A 27209-nucleotide genomic window follows, 5' to 3' on the forward strand; every position below is an offset into this window, starting at 1 on the left:
TAACTAGGGGCGAACGGAGAATGGCAGTAAGCCTGAGGCTGCCAATAGCCAGGCGCCCTTTCAGGGACTCGCTGTGTTTCAGGTCCCCTGAAGGGCAACCAGCCCTGGGACGCTAGAAGATGGGGCGTGGCAGGAGAGTGGAACTAACCTCTCCTACTAGATCCAACTCGACCCCCCCAAGGCCTCTGTCTCCAGGTTGTACCTGAATCCAACCAATCGGAAAGGGAGTTACATCGACGGCGGCTGAGGTGTCCAATCCGAGGACATGTGTCACACTCCGTCGCCCGCTGAGTCCCCACGAGCTGTAAAACTGTTCCGCAGTAGCGCGCGGGGCAGCCGAGCACCCTCGGAGCGCCTCGGGTAGCGCGAATCTCAGGGAGGAAGGGGCTGTTATCAGGGGCGCCCGTTAGTGCGCAGGCGCCTCAGGAAGAGCTCGGTCTGGCTCCTGCGCCTTCAGGTCTCCGTCGCTCCCGAGACCCAGGAGCGCCGGGTTCCGCGCGCGCCGGGTCCGCGTGCTGCAGAGAAGCGGCGGCAGCGGGTGAGTGTGAGCCTAGCGCGCCCGGCGTTCCGGAGGGAAATGCCACCCCCTCCCCCGTCCACTAGGGGCTTTGAAAATAGAGGTGGTGAGATCCCCTACCCTTGATACACACACACACACATCCCCCTAGCGGACAGCCGCGAGGGACCCCGGAGCGGCCGGGAGGTACCTGGCTGGGGGCGGCCGAGGGCGGGGTGGGAAGAGGAAAGGAAACTGAGCAGGTAGGCGCGGCCTGGGCGGACGGTGGGGTGTGGGGTGGAGGCGGGGGCCGGTGGCGGGACAGAGGTGGAGGCCGAGGGGGCGAGCGTTTGATTTTACAGGAACGCGGTCCAAGGTATCGATCGACCTACCTCCGCCTGAGTATTCGATTAGAGTTGATGGGAGTGACACAGCCAAATTTAAAAACGAATTTCCTAGAAAACCTAACAAGAAAGGTAACACTGAAGTGCTTTTTATCGGCCGGACACTGTGTTAAGCATTTTACAAATAACGCTTCCTTTTCTGCAACCCTGTGAGATCACAGCGTCCCATTATACAGATGGGGAAAGTCCTGCTCAGAGACGTGAAGCACAGCTAGTGACCACGAGCAGATTCAGGTTTATTCCAGCCTTGACTCCACTAGGGTTTCTTCTTTAACCACCAGGCCATCTGGTGGACCCAAGCTGGAAACGTTGCCAGTACTATAGAAAGTCAACTGCTCCTTTTAATATTCCGGTTTTCTTTTCTTTCTTCCTTTTTTCCAGAGGTTGTTCCAAGCTATTTTAAGGAAATTAAACGAATTTAAAAGCAGGGAGGAGATATTTTATAACTAAAATATATAAAATATAAATATCTCCTCCTTGCTTTTAAATCAGCTACAAAATATAATTTGGGAGAAATTTGATGAACACAGAAGAAGTACACAAGGAGTTATTTTGTAGAAAGAAATAATATATGTAGAAAGTAAGATTAAGTATAGCTGTTTTGAAGATGGCGGAAAAGTTTGTATGTGCTGGAAAATTGAAGAATACTTTAGAATCCTAGAGTTGTTAAGAAATAGAGTCTTTCAGAGAGTAGTTTTAGTTTTTCTTTAGAATATCAAGAAAATTAATAATAATAATCTAGGGAAAACCACCAATGTTATCTATGTGAATAGACAATGCTTTTTTATTTTATTTTAAAGCTGTGTAAGAGTTTCATTATAAATAGTATTTGTGAAGTGTTTAGAATAAGGCTTTTGTATTACAGAGCAGATGGCATGCTAATGGTGGCAAATAGCTTTCATCATATCCTTTGACTATCACACTCCCCCAATTTCAGCTAAGAATGCCAGTGAGAATTGCCCGAGATACATTTCATCCAAGTAAGGAAGTCATCCCAGATGAGGGAGAGTGTGTTTTGGACCCTGAATTGAAGAAAACTACACACAACTTCGGTTGGGATTATCTGAGTGTAGTTCCGGTGACTCTGCTTTTTTTCCTTCCCTTTGATATCTTTTTGGTTTGAAAAATTACAGAATTTCTCCCAGTGCTTTGTAATATAGCAATTAGTGATTTTTTTATTCCTTGGAAATACTTGAGAACTTCTCACTGGTGTTTTGTTTATAGCTTAACACTCCTGTTGGGATGAAACAGAATGCAGTAGACATAGATACAGGCACCATTAATGAAAGCAGGAAAAGTCCCGTTCATAGTTTGGAGATTAAAACCAGACTTGTAAACTCGCTGTTACTAGATTTATAAACTTGTTAAGGACCTGAAATTCGTAAGAGTACAGACAGTAAGGCTACGAATTGCTTCCTGAGTTTGGCCAATCCAGGGACTTCATCTTCATCCTGTGTAAAAAGAAGAGGTTAACCTAAATTATTTCCATCTACTTTATAGTTTCACAGTAGTATCATTCCACCTGTCACGGTACAGACTTTTTTCCTAACATAACAGCTTTGTAACTGTGGATAAAAAAGAGACTAAATTTGAGGGCCTATATTGTTTAACACTTTATGTATCCGCATTTTACAAACACAGAAACTGAAGCTGGTAGATCTGCCCACAGTTGCCCATCTACTAAATGTGAGCTCGAGTTCTGGGATCCTTCTGATTTCAGAGCCTCTAATCTTTCCACTTTGTCTGTGCTTCTAAGTCTGGAGACAAGAATCCAGCAGTGTGCTAGGGGTTAGTGAACCACAGGGTAAACAGCACATGTGCCTTGACCCTCCTATTCACTCAAGATTTGGGGAAGAAAGATTTTGATTTGTATGTATTTTGTGTGAGAGAGGGGCGGACACAGGTTTTTGTTTTATTGTTTTGCACATGGGAAATGAGGTGAAACACATTCACGTTAAAAAACTCAGGTCTGTGGTATAGAGTACACATTTCACATAATTTTTGAGGTAAGATGAAACATCAGAGATGTTTCCTGTTTTGTGGCAGGACAATCCAGATGCTTTTAAGGTTACAATTTCATTTCTCTCTACTCTTTTTTTTTTAATATAATGGTTTTATTGAGGTAAAATTCACATACTGTCTAGTTTACTCATTTAAAGTGTACATTTTTACGAATTGTGCAACCATCACCACAGTCAATTTGAGAACATTTTCATCACCCCAAAAAGAAACTTGGTACCCATTAGCATTTACTCCTCATTTCTCCTCAACCCCTTGCTCCAGACAAATCTAATATACTTTCCATCTCTATAGATTTGCCTATCTAGGCATTTCATCTAAATAGAATCATACAATAAGTGATCTTTTGTGACTGCCTTTTTTTTACTTAGCACAATGTTTCAAAGGTTTATCCAAGCAATAACACATATTTGCACTTCATTCCTTTTTATTGCCAAATAATATTCCATTGTATGGATATACCACATCTTATCCATTTATCACTTACGGACATTTGAGGTGTTTCCACTTCATGGCTCTTACAGATAATGCTGCTGTGATCATTTGTGTACAAGTTTTATCATTGACTTGTGTTTTAATTTCTCTGAGGCATATGCCTACTAGTAGATTTTCTGGGTCGTACGGTAACTCTGTTTAAACTTTTGAAGAACTACCAGAATGTTTTCCAAGTGCCTGTACCATTTTCATTCTCACCAGCAGTGTATAAAAGTTCTAGTTTCTCTACATCCTTGCCAACACTTGTTATTATCTTTTTTATTATATCCATCCTAGTGGGTGTGAAGGGGTATCTCATTGTGGTTTTGATTTGCATTTCCCTGATGACTAATGATGTTGAACATAATTTCATGTGCTTATTTGCCATCTCTATATCTGGAGAAATATCTTTTCAGATCCTTTGCTCATTTTTTAATTGGATTATTTAACTTTTAGAGTTGTTACAGTTCTTTATATATTCTAGATATAAATCCTTTACCAGATATATGATTTGCAAATATTGTCTCCCGTTCTGTGGGTTTTCTATTCTCTCTATTATATCCTTTGAAATGGAAAAGCTTTCAATTTTGGTGAAGTCCAATTTATTTATTTATGATTTTCGTCACTTGTGCTTTTGATGCTGTACCTTAGAAGGCTTTGCCTAACTCAAGGTCATGAAGACTTATTCCTATATTTTCTGCTAAGAGTTTTATAGTTTTAGCTCTTAATCTTGGTCATTTTGAGTTTATTTTTGTACATGGTATGAGCTGAGGGGTCCAAATTCATTCTTTTGCACGTGGATATACAGTTGTCTCGGCACCCCTCTGCTCTTAGAGGAACTCCGTTGGAAAAGTCTTAGACATACTGTGACATGATTCCTCAAAGGGCTTAGTTTTAAAAACAATGCTTTATGATGTATCGGTCTCAAGCACAGCATTACAAGAAATCGTGGTGTTGTAGAACAGAGTTCATTCAAGCTCGTCTTTGTTCTTCCAAGATGCCAGCCAGATTCGTTGTTTTGATTATTTATGCCCCTATTTTGAGTATTTTATGTTTGAAAAGTATAAAGCCCTTGTCCTCTGATAAATGGCACATACATAAATTTTGGTGTTATAGACTTCAGTTATATTATTTATTGAATGATTTTTTTTTTTTATTGACCTAAGAGAGTATTTGGGCAAAGAATTCATGTGTAGAAAGTAACTTTAAGAGGTTTGGAAACACAAATTATTACTGAAGAGCTGTTATAGGTCACCTATAGGTCACCTAGATAAACGATTATTGTCTCTGTAATACATCTCAGACAGACTGTGACAGCAATGTGTGGTAAAAGGGAATTAAGGTTGACCATGATTTCTGTAACTGTTTCATAGTGATTTGCACGTGAGCTGTGCCTGGATAATGGAGGGACTTGAATGCCAGGCAGAGGTGTTTCTGTATAGGCTGGGGGACTTTGAATACTGATTTTATTAAGGAAGTGTCATGGACAGGGCTATTCCTGGGAAGGTTAAGTTGGGAGCGGATGTTGGGTGAGTAAGGGGAAGGTGATCGAGGTAGGAAGGTCAGTTAAGAGATGGAAGGGCTCTGGACAGGAGGCCCTGGGGACTTGAAGAAGTGTGGCAGGGGACTTCCCTGGCGGTCCAGTGGTTAAGACTCTGCACTTCCAATGCAGAGGGCACAGGTTCAATCCCTGGTCAGGGGACTAAGATCCCACAGGCCTCTTGGCGTGGCAAAAAAATTAAAAAATAATAAAAAAAGAAGTACGGCAGCAGCGGAGACTCAGTCTACCTAAGTGACATCTCCTATTTGCTTAGGAACCAAAGAAGATAGAGTCTGAAGGTAGGGAGGTTTGTTTGGGGAAATCTGTTTTTTTGTAATCAGTAGATTGTTAAAAAAGAATCAAAAAATCAGGGAGCGCTCTGAGCCTAGGGTGGTAGGCCGGATAGTTACAGTGGCCCCTCATTATCCGCAGGGAGACTGGTTCCAGGAGCCCCAGCAGATACCAAAAGCTGCAGGTGCTCAAGTCTCTTATATAAAGTGGCAATAGTACATGAATACCGTCAGCCTTCTGGATTCTCCATCCACGGTTGGTTGAATCCATGGATGTGAAACCCGTGGATATGGAGGGCCAACTGTATGTCTGTGACAGTAAAAAGGAAGTTTAAAAGGGATGTGGTGATGAGATGCGTTTCAACAGCTGTTGCATTTCCTCAGAAACTACCGTGACAGCCAAGTTCCTGTAGGCTTTGTCTGTCTGTCAGCCTCCTGTGAATATTGGGCAGGTTCAGATTGAGGTGGGACCTTTTCCTCAAGTAGTATTTATTACTTACTCCCCTTTTTCATGCCCGTATTTTTCAACAGGAACTGATGATGAGCCAGTATGGTAGTTTCCACCCCCTATTTCTGTGGATTAAAAGGAACTGTAGGGTACCAGTCATGAAACTAGAAAAATAATCGCCCTCCCTGGAGCCTTTGAAAGCTTGGCGTTATTTCTGTTCTGTGCAAAAGGGTTGTTTTTGTTTCTTCGTTTGTTCTTATTAAACCTTTAGAATAACTTTTGCTGCTGCAAACAAACAAGGCAGCCCATTGGTATGGGGCACAAGAACGACCCATATCCCCTTCAGAGCATGAAAAATGGGGCAGGACGTACAACTGGACAAGTAAAGGCAATTTTTATTTTTTCCCACTTTATCTTTATTCAGTTATCTTTCAGTAAGTGACATTATTTAATTTTCAAGTTGATGTAGGTAAAGCTGGCGTATAAAAAGTTTATAAATGTTGGTTTTCTTCTCCTGATGACTAAACTTTTGAAACCTAATCCAACTCAAATAGCATTACTACTTATGAATTGTGTTTTTATATTTTAGGAACCCTGACTGCCCTCCTTCAGCATGTTCACTATGAAGTTATTGCTGATATGTTTGTTTTCTGGACTTATAACTGGTTGTAGAGGGAACTCTTCCTGTACTTTGCCACCCAAGTTACTACTGGTATCCTTTGATGGCTTCAGAGCTGACTATCTACACAACTATGAATTTCCTCATCTCCAGAATTTTATCAAAGAAGGTGTCTTGGTAGAGCAGGTTAAAAATGCCTTTATCACAAAAACATTTCCAAACCACTACAGCATCGTGACAGGCCTGTATGAAGAAAGCCATGGCATTGTGGCTAATTCCATGTATGATGTCATCACAAAGAAACATTTTTCTGACAGTAATGACAAGGATCCTTTTTGGTGGAATGAGGCAGTCCCTATTTGGGTGACCAACCAGCTTCAGGAAAACAGATCAAGTGCTGCTGCTATGTGGCCTGGTACCGACGTGCCCATTCACAATACCACACCTTCCTATTTCATGAATTACAGCCCCTCAGTGTCATTTGAGGAGAGACTCAGTAATGTCTCCACGTGGCTGAGCAATTCGAACCCACCTGTCACCTTTGCAACACTCTACTGGGAAGAGCCAGACGCAAGTGGCCACAAATATGGCCCTGAAGATAAAGAAAACATGCGCCGAGTGTTGAAAGAAATAGATGACCATATCGGTGAGCTAGTTCACAAACTCAAGGTGTTAGGACTGTGGGAAGATCTTAATGTGATCATTACAAGTGATCATGGGATGACCCAGTGTTCTGAGGACAAGCTGATAAACTTGGATCACTGCATCGACCCCTCAGACTACACTCTTGTAGACTTGACCCCCGTTGCTGCAATACTTCCCAAAATAAGTAAGTAAACTTTTAGCCAAGGAATATTTGAATGGGGCGGTTGATTGAAGAGGAAGGGTTTTGTAAAAGAACGAAGCTCAGACGTTTTGTAGTTCACAGCCATACACTCCTATACTCACTCAGAGCGGGATTATGTTTTTCCCCTGATGTATAAGTTTTTAGGCAATTAGCTTAAGGTTTAGGTTCAAAGGGATTATTTCTTTGCTTTTTTTTCTTTAAGTTAATTAATTTATTTTTGGCTGCGTTGGGTCTTCATTGCTGCATGCAGGCTTTCTCTAGTTGCAGCGAGCAGGGGCTACTCTTCATTGCAGCATGCAGGCTTCTCATTGCGGTGGCTTCTCTTGTTGCAGAGCACGGGCTCTAGGCACATGGACTCAGTAGTTGTGGCACGCGGGCTCAGTAGTTGTGGCTTGCGGGCTCTAGAGCGCAGGCTTAGTAGTTGTGGCGCACAGGCTCAGTTGCTCCGCAGCATGTGAGATCTTCCCAGACCAGGGCTCCAAATCCGTGTCCCCCGCATTGGCAGGCAGATTCCCAACCACTGCGCCACCAGGGAAGTCCCTCCTTGCTTTTTGATGTATTTCTTTTTTTTAATTTTTATTTTTTTATTGAAGTATAGTTGATTTATAAGGTTTCTGGTGTACAGCAACGAAATGCAGTTTTACACACACACACACACATATATATATATATATATTCTTTTTCAGATTCTTTTCCATTATAGGTTATTATAAGATATTGAATATAGTTCCCTGTGCTATACAGTAGGTCCTTGTTGATATATTTCTTACTTATTCACACTAATGGAAAAAGGAAATTTTTATCCTTAAAAAACATCTTGGACTTTTGTGTGAGATATACCTTTCGTCTACCAATCTTAGAATTAGTAGTTAGCAGTAATATGTAATTAGTTTATATTTACTTAGGAAACTAGATGTGAAATTTGTCCTCTTTGTATAAAAGTCCACCAGGGATAATCACAAAATGAAAAGAGAGATACGTGAATGCTTGGAAAGGTGTGTGTGTGTGTGTGTGTGTGTGTGTGTGTGTGTGTCCCCAACACTGTTACATCATTATTATTCTGTTTTTTTAATGATTAAAGGGCTTTAATAGATAACATTGTTCAGGACTTATTTCCAGTTATTCTAGTTAGAAATATTTTTTCCTTATCAGTCAACATGACTTTTTCCTTTGCTGTTTCCTTTTCTTCCAGACAGAACAAAGGTTTATAACAAACTCAAAGTCTGTGACCCTCACATGAATGTTTATCTCAAAGAAGACATTCCTGCCAGGTTTCATTACCAACATAATGATCGAATTCAACCTATTATTTTGATCGCTGATGAAGGCTGGACAATTGTGCTAAATAAATCATCACTAAAATGTAAGTATTTATTTAGAATTTTTCTTTTGTATCCTAGGGATAAATCACACATCGGGACATTGTTCCATTAACAGGATACTTTGATTTAGAGATGTTCACACAGTATAATTAGTTTGATTTTCAACTAGGTGATTCTCAGGTTTTCATCTGAGAGCCATTTTTAGAAACCACAGTTTCATCCTTAGATTAGAAGGTTGGGTGATCTTAAGGGTGAAGGAGTAGTTTTACTTTTTTACAAAAACTTCAGTTACTGTCAGTAACTTTCAAGGCTGGTTCTCTTGATTTGTAAAAATAAGAGAGTAGTAAAGAAACAAAGAAAATAAAAGAGAGAGAAGTCAAGAAACAAAGTGAAGGGGGAGAGATTAGCTAGTTCAAATCCTTCTTTCTTTTTTTGTGTTAAAAAAATGTGTCCAAGTAACCTTAAGTCTTTCCCCAGTGACGAAATCGTTTACCTGAGTGCTACAGCTAGTTAGAACACTGGGCAAGAACCAGAAAGTATGCAAACAAAAATCGACCAAGTAAACAAAACAGATGGATCAGAATCTCTCCTCAAACTGAAGAAATGTATAGGGGAGAATTACAGCTTTTTACCCTTACGGAAAATTCAATTCAAGTACATTTTTCAAAAATCTGATTTTGTAACCCGTAGCAGGGCTCAGAAAATTTTTCTGTAAAAAGCCAAATAGTAAATATTTTAGGCTTTGTGGGACAGCTGGTCTCTGTCTCAACTACTCAATCCTACCTTTATAGTGGGAAAGCAGCCACAGGCAATACATAAACAAACTGACATGGGCTGTTCCAATGAAGCTTCCTTTACAGAAACAGGCGGAGGGCTAAATTTGGCCAGGTGCTGTAGTCTGCAGATCCCTGACCGATAGCAGTTCAGACGCATCAGGCAAGGATGAGACTGAGGGCCATTAGAGTTGATATATTATTGATACTTACGTTGTATACTAATTATTGAAAACTTGGAAAATACGGAAAAGTTCAGAAAAGAGAACAAAAACTATCCATAATCCTTCGATACAGAAGTACAGTCAGATGTTAATTGTGGGTGTTTTCCTCCTTCTAATCTTTTTCTCTGTTACATACAAATGCATATTTTTATTATTAAATCATATGGTTTATATTATTCACATTATAATCATATACATTTATATTACTGAAATCATAATACCTATATATAATGTTATATTGTGCTGTTTATTGTATTGGTCACGTGGGTTGTTTTTCTTATGAAATAGTTCAAACACACGATTAAAGAATATGTAGCACTGATCCACTCATCACTTAGTCACCTGCACTTCATATGGAAGTAGGAGCTTATTAAATGTAACTGGTCTGCATTAAAAGGCAATATTTTAAGAAATAAAGCAAAAGCTTGAGACTCTGGTATTGGAATGATATCAGGGACCATCAGGTTTTTCTTTGAGTTAGACTTTTACTAGAGTTACAAGTTGGAGTCACCAGGTTAGACTTCACATTCAAGGCAAGAATCCCTTCCGTAGCGTGCTTAGTCCCCTGGCCCCCCAGATGCTGAGGTGTCCATTAGCTGCCAGTAGACCAGTGGCGTATTCCACGTCCTGTGTCTTGCCCAGGAGCAGCTGGCGCAGGTCAGGCTCCAGGCTCGCTTCCTTGCCACTCACTGGCTTTACTCACTTCTGCTCTCCCCAGCTACTCAGGACCCGCAGGCCGACCACTCTTTTTATCACCGGTGCTGTTTGCAGTGGGCTTGCGCAAACAGTGCTGGACACTGGCGGGTGAAATACGTGGGGCTGGGACTGAGAGAGAGTTTTAAAGCCTGAGGCCATGACGGATCGAGAAGAGGTGGGGGTGGTGTGTGTGTGAAATAGAGGACATGGCTGTGACTTGAAGAAAACAGAAAATTGTACTTCTGGCACCTGTTTGGCCCAACTAATCAGAATTTTAATGGGAATGACACTGGCAAGAATCCAGCGAATTTACACTAGAAGCAAGTTATTTTGTGGTAGAAAAGCTGCTCTTATTTACTGACATCATCTTGTTCTTTTCCAGTAGGTGACCATGGTTATGATAATTCTTTGCCTAGTATGAATCCATTTCTAGCTGCCCACGGTCCTGCATTTCACAAAGGCTACCAGCACAGCACCATTAACATTGTGGATATCTACCCAATGATGTGCCACATCCTGGGATTAAAGCCACATCCCAATAATGGAACCTTCGGCCACACTAAGTGTTTGTTAGTGGACCAGTGGTGCATTAATCTCCCAGAAGCCATAGGAATTGTTATCGGTGCGCTCTTGGTCTTAACCACTCTGACCTGCCTCATCATAATCATGCAGAATAGACTCTCTGGACCCCGGCCATTTTCCCGACTTCAGCTACAAGATGATGACGATGATCCTTTAATTGGGTGACATGTGCTGGGGTTTATACAAAGTGGCTGTGATTAGGACACACCCAAGGAATGGTGTTACAACTATGAAAAAGTATACTTTGAAAGACAAAGATCTTAGACCAGGCATGCTACAATTATCTTGTTTTTCCTTGTGTTTTGTTTTGCGGCATTAGCTAATACAAAAAACTCTGACCGTAGAAAACATTGCTAGTAAATCATTAGTTAACACCAACTGTTTCCCTAACTAGAAAGGTTTTTTTTAAGAAAAATACTGCCTTTGCCCTTTTTTTTTTTTTTTTTGCAACGAAGATTAGACACATCTATAGATGAAAATATGCAAAAATTTAGTGGGTATGCTTTTTGAATAAATTTTTACATTTGTAAATTATACAACAGAAATCTTTATAAAATGTGTGGATTTTGTGTATCAGGAAGGAAAACTTTCCTATATTTTTATATGTGCCTTTAATAGAGTTTGTATCCCAAGTAAACCCTTGAGGTAGGAAATTCTCTGTGATGGTTAATTAAAATGGATCAAGCAGGCAGAAAAGATCTAGCATATGAAGAAATTATTTTAAGAAAAACTATTATAAAAAACAAGCAAAGACCCCGTGATACAAAGCCTAAGTCTTCTTCACCAGTGTGTCTTTGTTAAGACCCTTAAGCTATTGGGGCCTCAAAAGTTAAACCTTTTGAAGAGTATTGCTAAGAAGAGACTAAGAAAATAGGGAAACGTGCTTTCCTCACTTTGTACTCAATGCCTTTGTGTAAGTTATTTAGTTGTGTGTATGTACGTACCAGCGTGCTGCATGTATGTGTGTACAGACTTTGTGTGACTTACAGCAGGTGGTGGGAGGTGAGTGGCCTGGGAGCAGCCTCCCACATCCCCATAGAACCCAGCTCTCAGGAAAGGTTATAATTGCACTTCACTTTCGTGTACTTTCTTCTAACTCACAAGGTAAAATCATAATTTTTAAAAATTCATTAATTTTTGTTACCATTTTTAACTTTCTCATGTTGTTTTTTGTAACCAGAGGTCTCCAGGTGCTGCCGAGAAATGTATGACCTGATACAAATCTGGTTTTGATTGGGTCAGAATGAGGAAAAGAGATTTTTCTATTTACCTTTGGGAATTTTATGCCTTACTTTTTAGGCTATAGGGTAGCTAAATTTAAAATGGAATTTAGTATCTTCTGATCTTGTACATGAATCATGCGTTAAGTGGCTGAAGAAACTCTCAGGACTCTGTTAACCTTCAGTAGCCTGAACGCTGCCTCTGCGTTTTTCTCCCATATTTGGTTCATAGAAATAACCACTCCGCTCGTATTTTTTAAAACATACTTGTTCAGAGCGAAGGATTTGTTGTGAATAACTGTTATCCTAGCTTTGCTAAGTGGTACCTTCTAACAATCATAATTAGTAGGAAGAAACTGAATTGTGGCAGACGAGATTCCGTCTATTAGAGGAAAAATTGAGTTCAAGAACCATTCATCAGCAGCTGAGGCAAGCAGTTAATATTACTAGTGCGATCTTTAAAGTTTTGACAAATAAACTAGGGAACTGTTTTACAGATACAAATATAATCTACAGTAAATATGCAGCCCACTTAAATGCTGATTATCCGTGGTGGTCAAGAACAGTGGTGCCAGTCATCAAACGTAATTCATCCTGTGGTCACTGCTGATCTCCTGATCCTGGTATTTGGTACCCATTGTACTTGGGAAGCATTTCTACACCCTGCATGAATAGTCCATGCATGCAGTCATAGGTGACTGTATTAAGAACAGCATAATAAATAAAACCACCAGGACTCATTTTGCTTTTTGACAGATTTTATTTCTGATGTTTTTGCCTCACATAAAAGTTATCCTAAAGGTTAATAGTTGATCTGAACAAAATAATAGAAAAATTTCTTTCTACTTCCATTTCCATTAAAAAAAAAAAAAGACAGGAGAACAGTCACATTTAAAGCAGTGAGCATTTTTTTGAAATGTGTAGAATACTAATTGAGGAGAGCTTGGTCTTTGCAGTGGTGTGAGCTTTAGTGGTTGTACTGGCTTGATTGGCAGTTATGAGTTTCAGAAGTCTGTCCATAGCATGCAACCTGTGAGTGGATTTTATGGAGGATGGAATAGGAAGGGATGCCCCAGCAGTGTCTCAGCCCTTTGAACAAAAGACCTATTATTTGTCTTGTTCTTTATTCCATTCTCAAAATACTAACTTGAATTAAAGTTGTAAATGTTTTTTGTATATGTTGATGGGACAAGAAGAGTATTTAATCAAAGAGACGTTTATATATTATTATATTGAACTTTATGTTAATTCAGTTGTATATTTAAAAATGATCACTTAAAGCCAATGACTCCTCTAGTGCACTGAGAAAATGTTTCAGTAAAGCCAGCCTTTTTCACTTGGTGTGTATTTTGTTAAATAATTGACTAATATGCTTCTGTGTTTTCTGGGTGGTAGAAAGTATTTGGCTCCAGGAAAGATTTAACTGTTTATGACAACAATACTCAAAGGTAATAGGAAAACTTTTTAGTAAGTTTGTTAATTCAGTGAGTGAATTCAGAATAAGTACATTTACTTATGTAAATGTAGGGACAGTTCTGCTGCTATTCTTAATGTGCAAGTTTTTCTGGTAAACAGCAATAGAATAAGAATTATTTCAATGCTCTGTACCACTGGTTTTGTGTTACTGTTCCATTAAGCTTGGTATAAGAATTGAAAGATACTTGGAACATTAAAGGATTAAAAAAAACTTTGCCTTGTTCTTGGGTATTTCCTTCTCTTGCCCATATCTGGTAAGCTTTAAGGATAATTGCATTTAATACCTTTTATTTGGAGGTTTTTTACTTCATTGTGAGTATATAAAGCTACAAATGAAGGACAAAGATGAGATGGGAAATGTGTATGTATTGTAAATTCCTAAAATACTATGTAAATAAATGACATGAGTGTGCTTTAAAGAAATTTGTGTGTAGTGCCTTAAGTTAAATATATTTTGACCATATTGTTTGAATTCAGTTATGACTTCGTTATGATTTTAAAAATTTTATGTGAATAAAATCTACCAAAACATTTTAACCACAATTATTCAATATACAATGTGATGTCATTGATGATTTTTTAATTTGTCACCTCGCAAAATATACATACTGTGATAGATGTCGACATGACTTAGTAATACTGCAAAATCCACCTAGGCATTCATTACAATTTTTTTAAAACCAGGATTCAGTTTGCAACATTTAACCAGACTTTTAAAGCAGTGTATAAATATGCAATCCAACATAAGGACATCACTGGAAAGAAAGCCAAGATAAATTTTGCAGAGTTTCTAGAGCTATAATTTATTGACTTACAGTAGACAGGAAGAAGTTTGAAAAAAGGTGATTACAAAACACTCAGGGTGAGGGCGGGATTACAGTATTTAAACTGAGTTTTGTACATAGCCAGAGTATTTAATGTCTTTTCTAATATAGATTCAACAAAGTTTCCTCTAATAGAGCAGTGATTAATTTCCTCTTTTGACATTCATTGAATACTTCTAGGAACTGTGGGAAAACAAAAAAAAAAGGCACTTTACTTTGGAAGAGAGTTCTGTAGCATTTCAAAAGTGGTAAAACTTTATACTAACAAATTACTTTTGTCTCCTCATGGTTTAACTCCTGGGCTAAGATCCTTGGATCCAGAACCATTTCCCAGGCCCTGCGCTTCCTGAAGTTTGGATGCCAGATTTACTGAATAAAATTGATTCCAATAGAGAAAGAACATTAAAACCAATTTCTTAATTAAAGATTGAGAAAGTATAAACTATTCTACAAAAAAGTTTCATCAGGCCCCCAAAACAGTGATCTTTTTTAGTGCCCCTTGGTTGGGTTTGATTATCCCTGTTATATTTGCTTCATAAAACTAGTGTTATAGAAAAAAAAGCATGAGTTTTTGAGGGGAATATAACATTGATATCAAACCTGATAAAAATAGCATCAAAAAAAGAAAACTATAGATTTACTAGAAATAGGTTCTTGTAAGAAACTGAAACGAATAATAGAATCGATCCTAATTTTACTTAAGAGGACAGAAAGCATTTTGAAAAGCAATTTTCAACTTAAATGGCAGGTGGCAAAGGGAGAAGACATTGCAAAATACATGCTGAACAAGAAAAATCGTTATCAACTAATCAACTTCAAAATAGACGACAGAGGATGTAGAGCAAACATGTCAGTGTTGTGAGGGGGGGATTCCATTCCTGGGACCTTTTAAAAGTTCTTACTTACAGTTAGGAAGAGTAGTTGGTCTACATGTTATTTCTATATGCTCATTTGTGTTGACTGCATACAAAGTTTGACCACAGAGACATGCAGATAAAACCAAAACAACAACGAAACTATCGAAAAATGATGAGTGACTAGATATTTCCCCAGCAAAGTTTAAAATTTTATTTTCCTTCAGGTAAACTCTCCTGCTGATATTTACAGGAAAATAAATATCTGCAGATAAAGGAAACCATTCAATAATCAAATCTTCATATCAGAATTTTCATGATTTCATCAGTGTTACAGAATCTACTCTCTTCTTACTAAGGTAATAGCACCCTCTAAAATGAATTTAATGCAACAATTAGTTTAAATACACAGAGAGCACTTGAATAATAATGCTTTTAAATAGACCAGTTTCATCTTTCAGTCATTAGATTGGCATCTCAATAACGCAGATAAGTTCATCGCTACAAAGCAAGCCAATACGAGTGGTCACATGTTGTAAAATGTCTAATCCGGAGTTCAGACCTCTTGAGGAGTCTGCTATCTACCATCCCACTTCTCAGCTTTTTCATCTATAGTACATTTCCAGCGATTCCATTCTATCCCATTTAGAGGTTGTATTGGTGACATGAGAATTAAGTGCTAACACTGTTTACTGGTATCATCATTTAAAAATAATTCATTCGGGCTTCCCTGGTGGCGCTAGTGGTTGAGAGTCCGCCTGCCAATGCAGCGGACGCGGGTTCGTGCCCCGGTCCGGGAAGATCCCACATGCCTCGGAGCGGCTGGGCCCGTGAGCCATGGCCGCTGAGCCTGCGCGTCCGGAGCCTGTGCTCCGCAGCGGGAGAGGCCACAACGGTGAGAGGCCCACGTACCACAAAAAAAATAAAATTAAAAAAAAAAAATTCATTCACCTGATTTTAGGAAGCACTTCAATTATATTTTTCACTATGCCACTTTTGTTCTTTACATCTAGTTTATCCTTTCTGGGATACATTTACCACTTTACCTACTTTTAGCGAGTTGGTGCATAAATATACACAAAATCACAGTATTTTCTGTGGGCCACGTGTCTGTAAACTGGTTTCTATTTTCTTCAAGGAAAGCGATTCTTTCCAGGGCCTTCTCTTTCCTCTAAGAAACCATAGGTAACACTACCCTCTCCCTAACCAGCCTACTTAAGAGATCTAAGGCACATCTTTCCATGGAAGGGAATGGGAAGCTGAGATGAACAGGCAGGTGAAAAAACCTACCCAGGAGGTAAAGTCTATTTGTGAACCTGGATTCATCTTTGAGTCCACTGAGCATCTGGTGAGTGGATATTCAGATATTTCAGGAAACAAGGCTATAATCTCAGCTCCTGTTGTTTCAATTACCTGTTACATCTAGGAGATTCACTATTTTTTGCCACCAGGCACCCTTTAGCATTGTCCTGGGTACACTGCACACAAAAATGGCCCTGCCTAATTTTTTTCCCCAAGTTTCTGTCTAATTTTTTTCCCCCAAGCTCCACACAGTTCTTTTCAAGGATTGCGTGGCCTACATTTTCCCTAATGTAGTTTGTGCTCTCTTGCAATTCCAGACCTTCACATGCTGAAATCGAAAAGATGCTTGTGCTCTGTCACTACAGATCACCAGAAAGAAAACACTGTTTTATCTCATCTGATTTTGTAATGCGATTAATAGTGATTTCATTTTCAAGGAAGCAAATAATTACAGAGCAAGAGAAAATATTGCTGAGGTGGTGCCTGATGCCTTCTAGTCAGACCAGTGCTAGACTCGAGAGGAAAGAAATGTATATTCATGGTGTCTTATTATTTTTTTTTCAAGCCTACAGAGTAGAGGTCTCATGGTGTCTTACTATTAAAATCAGAGTAAAATGACTAATCAGGAAACAGCAATAATGAATTTCATGATGGAAACAACATACCTGGAATGAATCCGTCAGTATTTGGATCTCTTTTTTGGGGGAAAAAGTAAATGAAAACCCATGTCCATTGCAAAGAAATATGACAGGGAGTGCCCACAGATGCACCCTGCTGTTGGGAATGCATCTCTTCAAAATTCAGTGTTCAAAGGTCATCACATTTCATTTTCAACAGTTTTCACTTTCTTCATGCTCTCCCAATTTAAGAAGATAGATAGATTTCTACAGTATTCAGGAATTATTAGAAATTTCGTTCCGTTTGAACAAGGAATAACAGGTATTCTGGGACATGGGTGCAAAAGTTGTCTTTTTCAACCGAGTTATCAGACGTAATTGTCAATAAAGTGCATTTCACATAAATGTACCCATTAGGAGAGTAATTTAAAGTGCAATATGTAAGGTACTTCAAACAGTGCAAAGTTGTTAAATATATACATTGTATGTGCCAAGTCCAAATAAAGCAGGATCTTACCTACCAGAAGCCAGAGAGGACAATGGAAACATACTTCCCCATCTTTCATCCTTTGCAGGTATGTGTATTTTGGTCCATGTGCATGAGTGTGTGTGTGTGTGTGTGTGTAGGACTGCCTCTGCATATGTACGTAACTGCTTAATGGTCTGTGCAAATGTTTGAAGCTGGTTTCCTAGAATTTGAAACCTTTAAACACTGACATAACTATGCAATCTCCACATCAAAGGAGCATTAGGCTTGTAATAATGGTTGAGATATTTCAGCCTGAAAATCTGGTAAGGCAGGTATTTGACTGCGAATTAAATGTTTAATGAAAATTATTAAAAACACAATAACTATAATGCTACCGAGAGAGACCCCTATGAAATAAGCATATGGTTCCTCTTGTTCATTTTCTCTTGGTTTGACACTACCATGGAGGAGAGGAGGGCTCTGTGTATAAGGACTTGCTCTCGGAGTTGGTGAACTGAGCAGATCCTGGACGTTCCTGAGTGATCCGTTGTGTGGCACCGCAGTGATATTGAGGAGGTGGCAGAGCAGGGGGTACAGATCTGTTGAGTTCATGGCCTCTTTTGTGAAATTCTTTCGGAAGGCAGGACCGTGGGCTAAAAACATGGGATGCATTTCTGCTAATGCATTATCATAACCGTGGTTGCCTACTGTGAAGATAAAATGCATGAACAAGTTAGCCAACGATATGCTATTAAAATGGAAATAATTGTATCATCAAATTGTGAACTTAAATTTTATCTAATTGGACTTTTTTTTTTTTTTCCTTTGCGGTACGCGGGCCTCTCACTGTTGTGGCCTCTCCCATTTTGGAGCACAGGCTCCGGACACGCAGGCTCAGTGGCCATGGCTCATGGGCCCAGCCGCTCCGCGGCATGCGGGATCCTCCTGGACCGGGGCACGAACCCGTGTCCCCTGCATCGGCAGGCGGACTCTCAACCACTGCGCCACCAGGGAAGCCCGCCATGATTCTTTTGAGTTTATTATTCAAGTGAAAATAACGCTGGATTTATGAATCACTAGGAATCATCTGACGGGACTGTGCTATTCTAGTTAATTAATCGATAGTAACTTGGGAAATGTGCCATTATATAATTTGTAATTGATTGGATGACTGCTGTGCTCATGTCTATGAAAAGTTGGATCTAGACTCTAATCATGGAGGCAAAGATAAATCATATCACACTTCTTACTAGAAAATCAGATTTGAAGTGAACTCACTATGACTTAGAAAACTTTTCCCATGAAGAGGGACTCTGTTTCATAATGGTAGCCCCTACAATAAATGCTTGATCCAGTAGACAGTATTTAAATACTGTCTATCATTAATAATGGACGCCTAAGGGCAGAGGTTCTCAAACTTGAATCTCAAACTTGAGACCCCGGGGTAGGGGGATGGGTGCAGGTAAAAACACAGATTGCTGGGCTCTACCCTCACAGTTTCTAGTTCAGTAGATCTGGTTGGGCCCAAGAATCTGCATTTCTAACAAGTTCCCAGGTGATTTGGGTGCTGCTGGTCCAGGGAACACACTTTGAGAACCACTGCTTTTGGACATTAGGGCTGAATTCTCTTATAGAACTCAGGCTGAGGACTGTAGTAGCCAGTACTTAATTATTTGTTGAATAAATAATTATGCTGAACATCATGTAACAGAAATAGGAGCACTATTAAGGTTTTCTGCTCAAAATAGGCGTGACTCATCTGGTATGTGTAGTTCACCGACCCAAAATTTCAAGAGAGCCACTTACATTTATGTTAATTGTAAATTGTCATTCAATCTCCTCAGAGATAGCAGTTCTTTTTTGAGCAACCCCTCTAACCTAAGAGCTACCTGCACAATACATGAAAACCTGAACATATAAAGGTGGCAACTATTCTCCTGGCCAAGGAAATTACTTGTAAAAGCCTTCTTAAAACAGCTCTCCTGGCCTGATCAAATATTGTTTTACAGATTATTATCTATATGTAAAACCTGTTTTCAGGACCAGAGCCCATGTACCTGTATACATCTGCCAATATGCCTTACATATGCTCTACAAATGCCATGGCCAGGCAACTGCTTTTCTCTTTATCAATAAACATGATGGGAACCCAATTCTAGCTAAAGGGACATTTTGTTCATCTTTTATATGTATCAAGGACCAGTGCCTAAAAGAACATTTCTAGATAGTGTTGACACCATGTGCTTGCTTCAACATTCAAGTAACAGAATGGAAACAACTCCCAGTGAATTGATTGGTAGTGTGTGTTAATATCTCCATCAGCTGAGAAAGTGGAACGCATCCAAGAGAGAGAATCTCAGATGGGGGCTCGTTACAAAAGTGCTGAAGCTCAGAAGCAAACATGGGATGGCAAGGTTACCCAGTGAGTAGAACAGTGGGAACCTCCTATGGCCCCCACGCTGGAGGGACAGAAGGAAGAGGTAGTGTCCCCAGAACCCCAAAGCCAGGACTACCCAGTAGGCACTGAGGCCATAGAGCAGGAAGTCGTCCAGAGCTGGGATCACAGAGGACATGAAGTCACTGTTAGAGACAGAGCCTAGGGCAGAGAGAGTGGAGGAAAAATACCCTGGCTTTCTCCCAAACTCCAGCCTTCCACACTCCCGCAAAGGTCCTCTATTGACCAAACTGAACCAGAAACCAGTTAGCAAAGGAGCCTGGGAAATTTAGTCTGTAGGGATCTGTCACTGCTGATAGAAAGCAGAGCAGGGTAAGGGCGGGGAGTTTGAGAGCAAATATGTAAATAACAGGCAAAATAAAAATCCTGCGGATGACTTTTCCATTTGACTAACTTGTTAAAAGCTACATGAGAAGGGGAAACTACACTTAAGGATAGCAGGGGGGGCTTCCCTGGTGGCGCAGTGGTTGAGAGTCCGCCTGCCGACGCAGGGGACACGGGTTCGTGCCCCGGTCCGGGAAGATCCCACATGCCGCGGAGCGGCTGGGCCCGTGAGCCATGGCCGCTGAGCCTGTGCGCGTCCGGAGCCTGTGCTCCACAGCGGGAGAGGCGACAACAGTGAGAGGCCCGCGTACCGCAAAAAAAAAAAAAAAGATAGCAGGGGGACCTTCATGGTGGTCCAGTGGTTAAGACTCTGCGCTTCCAGTGCAGGGGGCGCGGGTTCGATCCCTGGGTGGGGAGCTAAGATCCCACAAGCTGCATGGTGTGGCCAAAAATAAATTTTAAAAAAAAAGGATAGCAGGAAGCTCTTTATTTTGCATGCTTTAATTTTAAATAGGATTTACATTATATTCTAAATTTATTCAATGGAAATATCTCCAAAATTATACCACTAGATATTCATTAGGAAAATATATCTTGATATATTTTTATCCATGCCAATATGCACTTATTTTTAGAAATGTTTCCAAGGTGTAAAGCAAAGCTGGCCTATATTCGGTAGAGCCAGAAGCGCAAAAGAAACTAGAAAGCTAGCAACTGAAAAGAAAAACAGAGATTAAACTCTTTTGAAATCAGAGTATAAAACAGATGCAGAAAATGATTCAATTTATAAAATTCAGTTAGGCCTCCCTCCGGAACATAATGGTTATAATAAGCAGTACAGGGCACTGTGCTTTTCTTTGGTCTGAAGGCTTCAAGAGAAGTAAATGTTCCACTTTTAGGAGGTTACCTCATTTTAAAGCCCCAATAAATCTTTACTGGATCTTTATTTAGCTATTAATGTGTGACACTAGCTAGTTATTCAATCGATAAACAGACAGTTGAATACGGCAGAAACAACTCCCACTTAGCCTCCACTTTAGCAGACAACGATGCAGAATGGGGAGAAATACTATAACATACTCACACAGAAAGTCATCTGACTTATTCCGTAAAATATACCACCCTTCGTCAGCCACTGCGAGAATTGGCTGAATTCGACTGTTGTGTTTGTAATGCCATCTGTCTGGAATCTCTTCTTTTTTGTAAACAGTCAGATTAGGATGAGCATGAGCTAGTGCTTCATAGACTTCATCAAATCTGCCTAAAAGAGAAGGATGAGGAGAGGCAGTCAGAACAAGACACTCACTGCTACAGCCGAAGAAACAACCATGGCAACACAGGTCAATCAACGCAGACATCCTACTGACGCAGACAGCCAGCAAGTTCAAGGTAATGAAGGCTCACCAGACACTTTAGAACTCCCATCCCCTTTGAGGAAATCATCTTGTGGGGGAAACTGAGAAATAATCTTAAAGTAAATTCACCTTAAGAGAAGACATTTTATAGAACCAGAAATCTCTAATCCCTAAAGATTAAATACACACACACACACACACACACACACAGGTACTAAGTGGTGGCACAAAGTAAAATGTCAAGGGCACTGCAACATCTAAACAAAATCAAAGAGCTAAGTTCTGGTAGTTCTGAGTACAGAAATAGAGAATCTCAAGACAAGAAAATTCGGTAAGTGGAGGGTGAGGGTTGGTCAAACGTTCTTTGAAACCCTGGAGGCGTTACAGAAGTACTCCCTGTAACTTCAAACGCAGTACACCTGGGCAATATCTTTCATCCTTTTCTTGTTTTTCAAATCCATTTGTTGGGGCTTCCTCCCTGCCAACAAGGGAACACCATACCAACTTGATCAGGGGAAGGGAAGGGTTAATGCAATTTTCTTAACCACAGAAGATTGCTATTTTGTATTGAATTGGTAGCAATGTTTGTGTGCCGCTGCACGTGCCTATTTTAACATTCACTGTTTCCTATGATCCTCTTAATTCCCCTGCGAGGGATCTAACTCTCATTTGTGAGCTCTTCAGCTTTTCAAGATCTGTTTTCTCATTGGATACCTAGACTAACCCCAGGAGGCGATAAAACAAACGTCAGGAGTTGCAAGTCTGAGTCTTGCTCTGCACTTACCTTTTGACCTGGGGATGTTAAACCTTTTGAGCTTGTTCACCTATCTTTAAAACAGAAATAACGAGAGACAGAGCTGGTATGAGGCTTCCAGGAGAGATTTGTAAAAAGTTTGAGGTACTGTTACTACTTCCCCTGTTTACAGATAAGAAAACTAAATCTCAGGACGACCGAAACGCTCTCCTTCCTATACCCCACTGCTTCCCTATTAAGCAGGTCCTGACTAAGGATCCACTGAAGGCTTTAGGGCTTCCATAAAATCACTGTTAACTGCAGGCACATTTTGTATATATCTTCCCATCTCAATTTCTCTGAGAATGGAGGCTGTAGCTTTCACCATATCCACTGACTCCAAAATGGTTAAATGCGACTACCATAAATACGTAGAGAGAGTATCAGTTTTAATATTCTAGGAAAAAGTGAAAAATCAGACTCAGAAAAGAGAGTTTGTCTTTTCAGAGACTAAGGATTAAATCCCAGAATATTACCATGACAAAGGCAAGTACACTTGAAAGACACAGAAACAAAAATCCCCCACTCAATCGCACTGGGCACACGCAGACCAGGCCCCAGACCCCCAGTCAGTTCAGACTTACCTTCTTTGGGCAAGATGGCTGCCACTGGCGACTTGTCAATCAGGGTATAGTGGTCTTTATCCAGATACTGGTCAAGCTCTATGATCCTTTCCTCAGAACACTGCGTCATTCCGTGATCACTTGTGATGATTAGGTTCAGAACGTTCCACAACTTTGCCTTTTTCAGCATTCGTATGAGATACCCTAACCTCTGGTCAATATCTGAAATGACAGGCCCCATGAGTGGGCTGTCTGGTCCCAAAAGGTGGCCCATGTCATCAGGTTCTTCCCAATAGAGAAGACCAAGATTGATGGGCTCTTTCGATGTAAACCATTCAATAATTTTGGCAACTCTCTCTTCAAATGAAACGGACTCATTGTAAGGCATATAGTAAGTAGGAAAGCTTTTATGTATTTTGACATCTGTTCCGGGCCACATGGCTGCACCACTCGTGTGTCCCGCCCTCTGATTTGTGATCCATATCGGCGTCGCTTCTTCCCAAAACTCAGAATCATAAATGTTCATATTATCCAAGGAGAAAGATTTGTTCAGAACAGGATCAAACATGTCATTGGCCACAATGCCATGATTCTCGGCAAAGAGGCCAGTTACCAAAGTATAATGGTTAGGGTAGGTCTTTGTAATAAAAATATTAGTAACTTGCTTCACGTGGACACCATATTCTTTAACATGATGAAAATGGGGTGTTGGAACTCTGTATAAGTAATCCCAACGGAATCCATCAAATGAAACTAGTAGAACCTTTGGCTGGTCTGGTTGGAGAGAAAATGTAATTGAAAGTGTCAATGCAGCAAGTATGAAGGACACCCAGAGAAGTTTTGAAGTCATTTTCAAAGTACTTGGTCAGTTCAGTGTAAGACAATCTGTTTAAGAAACATATAGAAGTTAATGGCAATCATTTTGTTTTGTATACTTCACCCAAAATGGAGAGGGACGGTGCTGAGTAATCCCTGTTACATCGTAAATCACAGCCTGGAAGGATTATGCTGTAGAACTTCATCTTAAAACAAGAGACCTGGGGCTCCCTGTGTAAATACAGCTAAAAATTATATTTGCATTTTAGAAACTGTTTTAGTTTCCAAGAATTTATTGAAACACTCCTCAAAGAAATTATGTAAATAAGCTCCTCAAATATCATTTTAAAAGATGAGATAATTTACATACAACTTTTCAGGAACATTTTCAGGTTGACTCAGACTTCTGACTCCTGGTCAGAAACATTTATATAGGCAAATACCTGTGGACATATTTATCATTATGGTTAGATGGGCTATAGGGACCTAGCAACAAGCAACTTTGCACTAGGAAATTTAAAAATAATACTTTTTAAAAGTACATGTGTACACCTCTGTTTTTCAAAGGCAAGGCCTTGTGTCTGGTCCATCATGGTAAGAGATGTGAGAGATGTCATGAGAGAAAGGAGAAAACAGATTAACTTGGTATCCTGAAGTGACAAAATTTGTGACATTCAAATATATTTGTGAAATGTAATTTGCATTCATGTGTTAACAATCAAAGCATAGCCTTCTTTAAACAAAACAATTAGATTATGAACTAAGTATAAACTGAAACATAATTCTAAAACTTGATGTTGACCTTCCTAATCTTAAAATTCATCAACATTTAATCTTATCAGTGATGTGTGTAGAAAAGGCACTTCCCAGGATTAAATTATCTCTTGGGATCAAGGTTGTTGTTATTGTCGTTGGTAATCCGCCTATATTTCTAAAAAGCTTTTATTCTATTCAAGAAAGCTAATAAGAGATAATATGAAAAAACAATACATAGGTAAATTTGGTCAGTTCCCATTGGGTTTGCAAATCCAGTAAGGATCTTTTGTTCTCTCCCTCTGCTGTCCATTCTTGCATGAAGGTATTTATAAGCCCACCGAAACCTGGATCTAACCGTATTTTGTGTCAAGAAATCTCTTGAGAGACTTCCCTGGTGGCGCAGTGGTTAAGAATCCGCCTGCCAATGCAGGGGACACGGGTTCGATCCCTGGTCCGGAAGATCCCACATGCCACAGAGCAGCTAAGCCCGTGCGCCACAACTACTGAGCCTCTAGAGCCCGTGAGCCACAACTACTGAAGCCCGCATGCCTACAGCCCGTGCTCCGCAAGAAGAGAAGCCACTGCAATGAGAAGCCTGTGCGCAGCAACAAAGAGTAGCCCCCGCTCGCCACAACTCCAGAAAGCCCACGGACAGCAACAAAGACTCAATGCGGCCCCCAAAATAAATAAATAAATAGATAGATAAATAAATAATTTGATATTAAAAAAAGCAATCGAATTCAGCTTTTGACATCTTCCTAATTTGAATATGCTGAAGACATACTTAAACCTCAAAATTAGACCCTGTCTTGCCTTGCTGTAAGTGCAGGTAAATAAAAACTGCTTGGCGTGCTTGCTTTGCTGTCAGGGGCAAGAATTCTGTTTTGTTTTTTAATTGATTTCAGCATACCTACAACTGAAATTGTTGCTTAAACTGAAACTGTTTTAGGTATTGGTCTCCAGACAATGGTTCAAAAATTAAATTTAAAAACTATTTCTCAAACAGCAATAAACTTTCGAAACGTGGAAGGAATGTGAATAATCAGTTCCCATAAGGAACTGCAAGTATACTTATTAACATTTCTGGCTAAGACTCGTGATCCTTTCCTCTCTCTCTCCTTCACCTTCCTAACACAAGGAAGGATACTATGAACCAAATGCAATTTAAGGCTAAAAAAGAATCAACTATATGAAACATCTGATTTTCCTCTATTTTAATAAATTAATTCAGCAACTGTGGTAAGCAGGAAAGAACTCCTTTCCTGGGACAAATGAAAATAAACAAAGGCTAAGTGTTGCCTCAAGCTTAGGAATGTTTGGTAAGACAACATCATCACATCGATGACATAAAGCAACAAACTGGGAAGTGGCGGTAGGGATGAAAGGAGATTTGATTTCTTCTCCACGCACAAAATGCTGCACTGCGCAGTGGAATCCCTAGTTCTGGGCCCAGATTTCACTGAGCTGCATTCCAGTTCCTCCTCCCCTCCAACCCTTCCCCCACAGACAGCCTTGGAAATCTGGAGGGACGGGGCGCCAAGAAACGAGAGGAAGGACACTGAAGGAGGAGTAGGTGTGTGTAGAGCGAATATACATCAAGAGGAGGGTGATGCATCGCCCCATCTTCTTCACCGGGATTCCATCCTAGCTCCTGGAAGGATCTCGAGGTAGGGTACGTTTCCAATTCGCAAACCTCCCGCCCACCAAGGCTGGCAGATGCCCTAACGTGCTCTGGGTATGTGTGCAGTGGAAATGGGTGGGAGGGTAGTTTGGGGAGCCCGCAGGAGGCGGGTGGGTCCCCGGCAGGCCAGCCTCCCACACTCCCGGACTCTTACCCTCGCGGCGATCCGCTCAGTCCACATCTGCTTGGGGCAATGGGAGGGAGGGCCTGGAGGGGCTCCCTCCCGCACACCGGGGGCAATAGCGGGGAGGCGGCGAGCAAGGGACACCCCCCCCACCCAGAACCTGCAGTCCCTCACCTTTAAGCCACCTCAGCGCAGAGCACCTGACCAGCATCGCAGGCCCGACGCAGGCCCCGCCTCTTGGCTCCCATTGGCTACAGTGGGCCGGTTCCTGCTGGGGTTGCGGAGCAAAAGCCGGGCTCCTGGGATCGCTGTCCCGCCTGTCAATCAGCGCGAGCGGGGCGGGCGCTGTGGGGTTCGGAGGGTGGATAGGGCGGGAGCCGGGGGAGCTCGAGGAGGCGTGGACCCGGCCGGGAGGCCCGAGGGCGGGGAGGCGAAGGTGCCGGGCGCTCGCTAAGGCCTTCTCTGCCGGGTCACGAAACCTTTATGCGCTGTGCCTGTTCTAGACGGGCAGTTGTGCCTGTAGTCAGTGAGGCAGAGAGATCATAGTGCGCTATCCCATTTTTTTGTTTTGTTTTCTTACCACAAATGGGTGGCACCATACCCTGGACTTTACTCCGAGGAACACCTGAGCATCCCAGGATATCGATAGGACGATGCAAAATCTAATTGAAAAGGATTTAATTTAGTGAGCTCTGCAGCCCCAATGTTTATTGTCCAGGTTTTGGCAATGTCAGGTCTCTGAGGGATCTGCAATAGTGTGGCACCTAAGAATGCACATATTACACCAAGCCGGGTTCCCAATCGGGCTAATTTACACAGGGTGAGAGACTGGACAACATGGGTGCC

General features: G+C 40.8%; 2 protein-coding genes across 4 annotated transcripts; one reads left to right on the top strand and one right to left on the bottom strand.

Moving 5' to 3' along the window:
* The first annotated feature begins 342 nt into the window (after positions 1-342).
* ENPP4 (ectonucleotide pyrophosphatase/phosphodiesterase 4) lies at positions 343-14028 on the top strand. Its single transcript, XM_082848314.1, has 4 exons — positions 343-538; positions 6261-7119; positions 8330-8500; positions 10535-14028. Exons 2-4 carry the CDS (start codon positions 6285-6287, stop codon positions 10897-10899), a joined length of 1371 nt encoding a protein of 456 aa, XP_082704440.1. The 5' UTR covers positions 343-538; positions 6261-6284; the 3' UTR covers positions 10900-14028.
* Positions 14029-14176: 148 nt separating this feature from the next.
* Positions 14177-26592, bottom strand: ENPP5 (ectonucleotide pyrophosphatase/phosphodiesterase family member 5). 3 transcript variants are annotated; one of them, XM_082848311.1, is made up of 4 exons: positions 26538-26592; positions 23008-23871; positions 21360-21536; positions 14177-18203 (listed from the first exon to the last, which is right to left on the bottom strand). In XM_082848311.1, the coding sequence occupies exons 2-4, from the start codon at positions 23834-23836 to the stop codon at positions 17776-17778; spliced, it is 1434 nt and encodes a 477-aa protein (XP_082704437.1). In that variant the 5' UTR covers positions 23837-23871; positions 26538-26592; the 3' UTR covers positions 14177-17775. The 3 variants fall into 3 exon arrangements, with proteins under 3 accessions (XP_082704437.1, XP_082704438.1, XP_082704439.1); XM_082848312.1 differs by lacking the exon at positions 26538-26592 and adding an exon at positions 26394-26489; XM_082848313.1 differs by having other exon boundaries at positions 14180-14437.
* Between the last annotated feature and the right edge of the window lie 617 nt (positions 26593-27209).

This window comes from Leucopleurus acutus (genome assembly GCF_964270905.1).
Source record: "Leucopleurus acutus genome assembly, chromosome: 10".
Lineage (NCBI taxonomy): Eukaryota > Metazoa > Chordata > Mammalia > Artiodactyla > Delphinidae > Leucopleurus > Leucopleurus acutus.

What these genes read in the sequence shown, in the direction of transcription:
- ENPP4 (XM_082848314.1), top strand. Translation starts at nt 6,285, where the DNA reads ATGTTCACTATGAAGTTATTGCTGATATGTTTGTTTTCTGGACTTATA. An exon ending in TGCAATACTTCCCAAAATAA is followed by an intron (nt 7,120 to 8,329) that starts GTAAGTAAACTT and finishes CTTTTCTTCCAG; the next exon opens with ACAGAACAAAGGTTTATAAC. An exon ending in AAATAAATCATCACTAAAAT is followed by an intron (nt 8,501 to 10,534) that starts GTAAGTATTTAT and finishes GTTCTTTTCCAG; the next exon opens with TAGGTGACCATGGTTATGAT.
- ENPP5 (XM_082848311.1), bottom strand. Translation starts at nt 23,836, where the DNA reads ATGACTTCAAAACTTCTCTGGGTGTCCTTCATACTTGCTGCATTGACA. An exon ending in AGCCATCTTGCCCAAAGAAG is followed by an intron (nt 21,537 to 23,007) that starts GTAAGTCTGAAC and finishes CTTCTCTTTTAG; the next exon opens with GCAGATTTGATGAAGTCTAT. An exon ending in TAAGTCAGATGACTTTCTGT is followed by an intron (nt 18,204 to 21,359) that starts GTGAGTATGTTA and finishes TTATCTTCACAG; the next exon opens with TAGGCAACCACGGTTATGAT.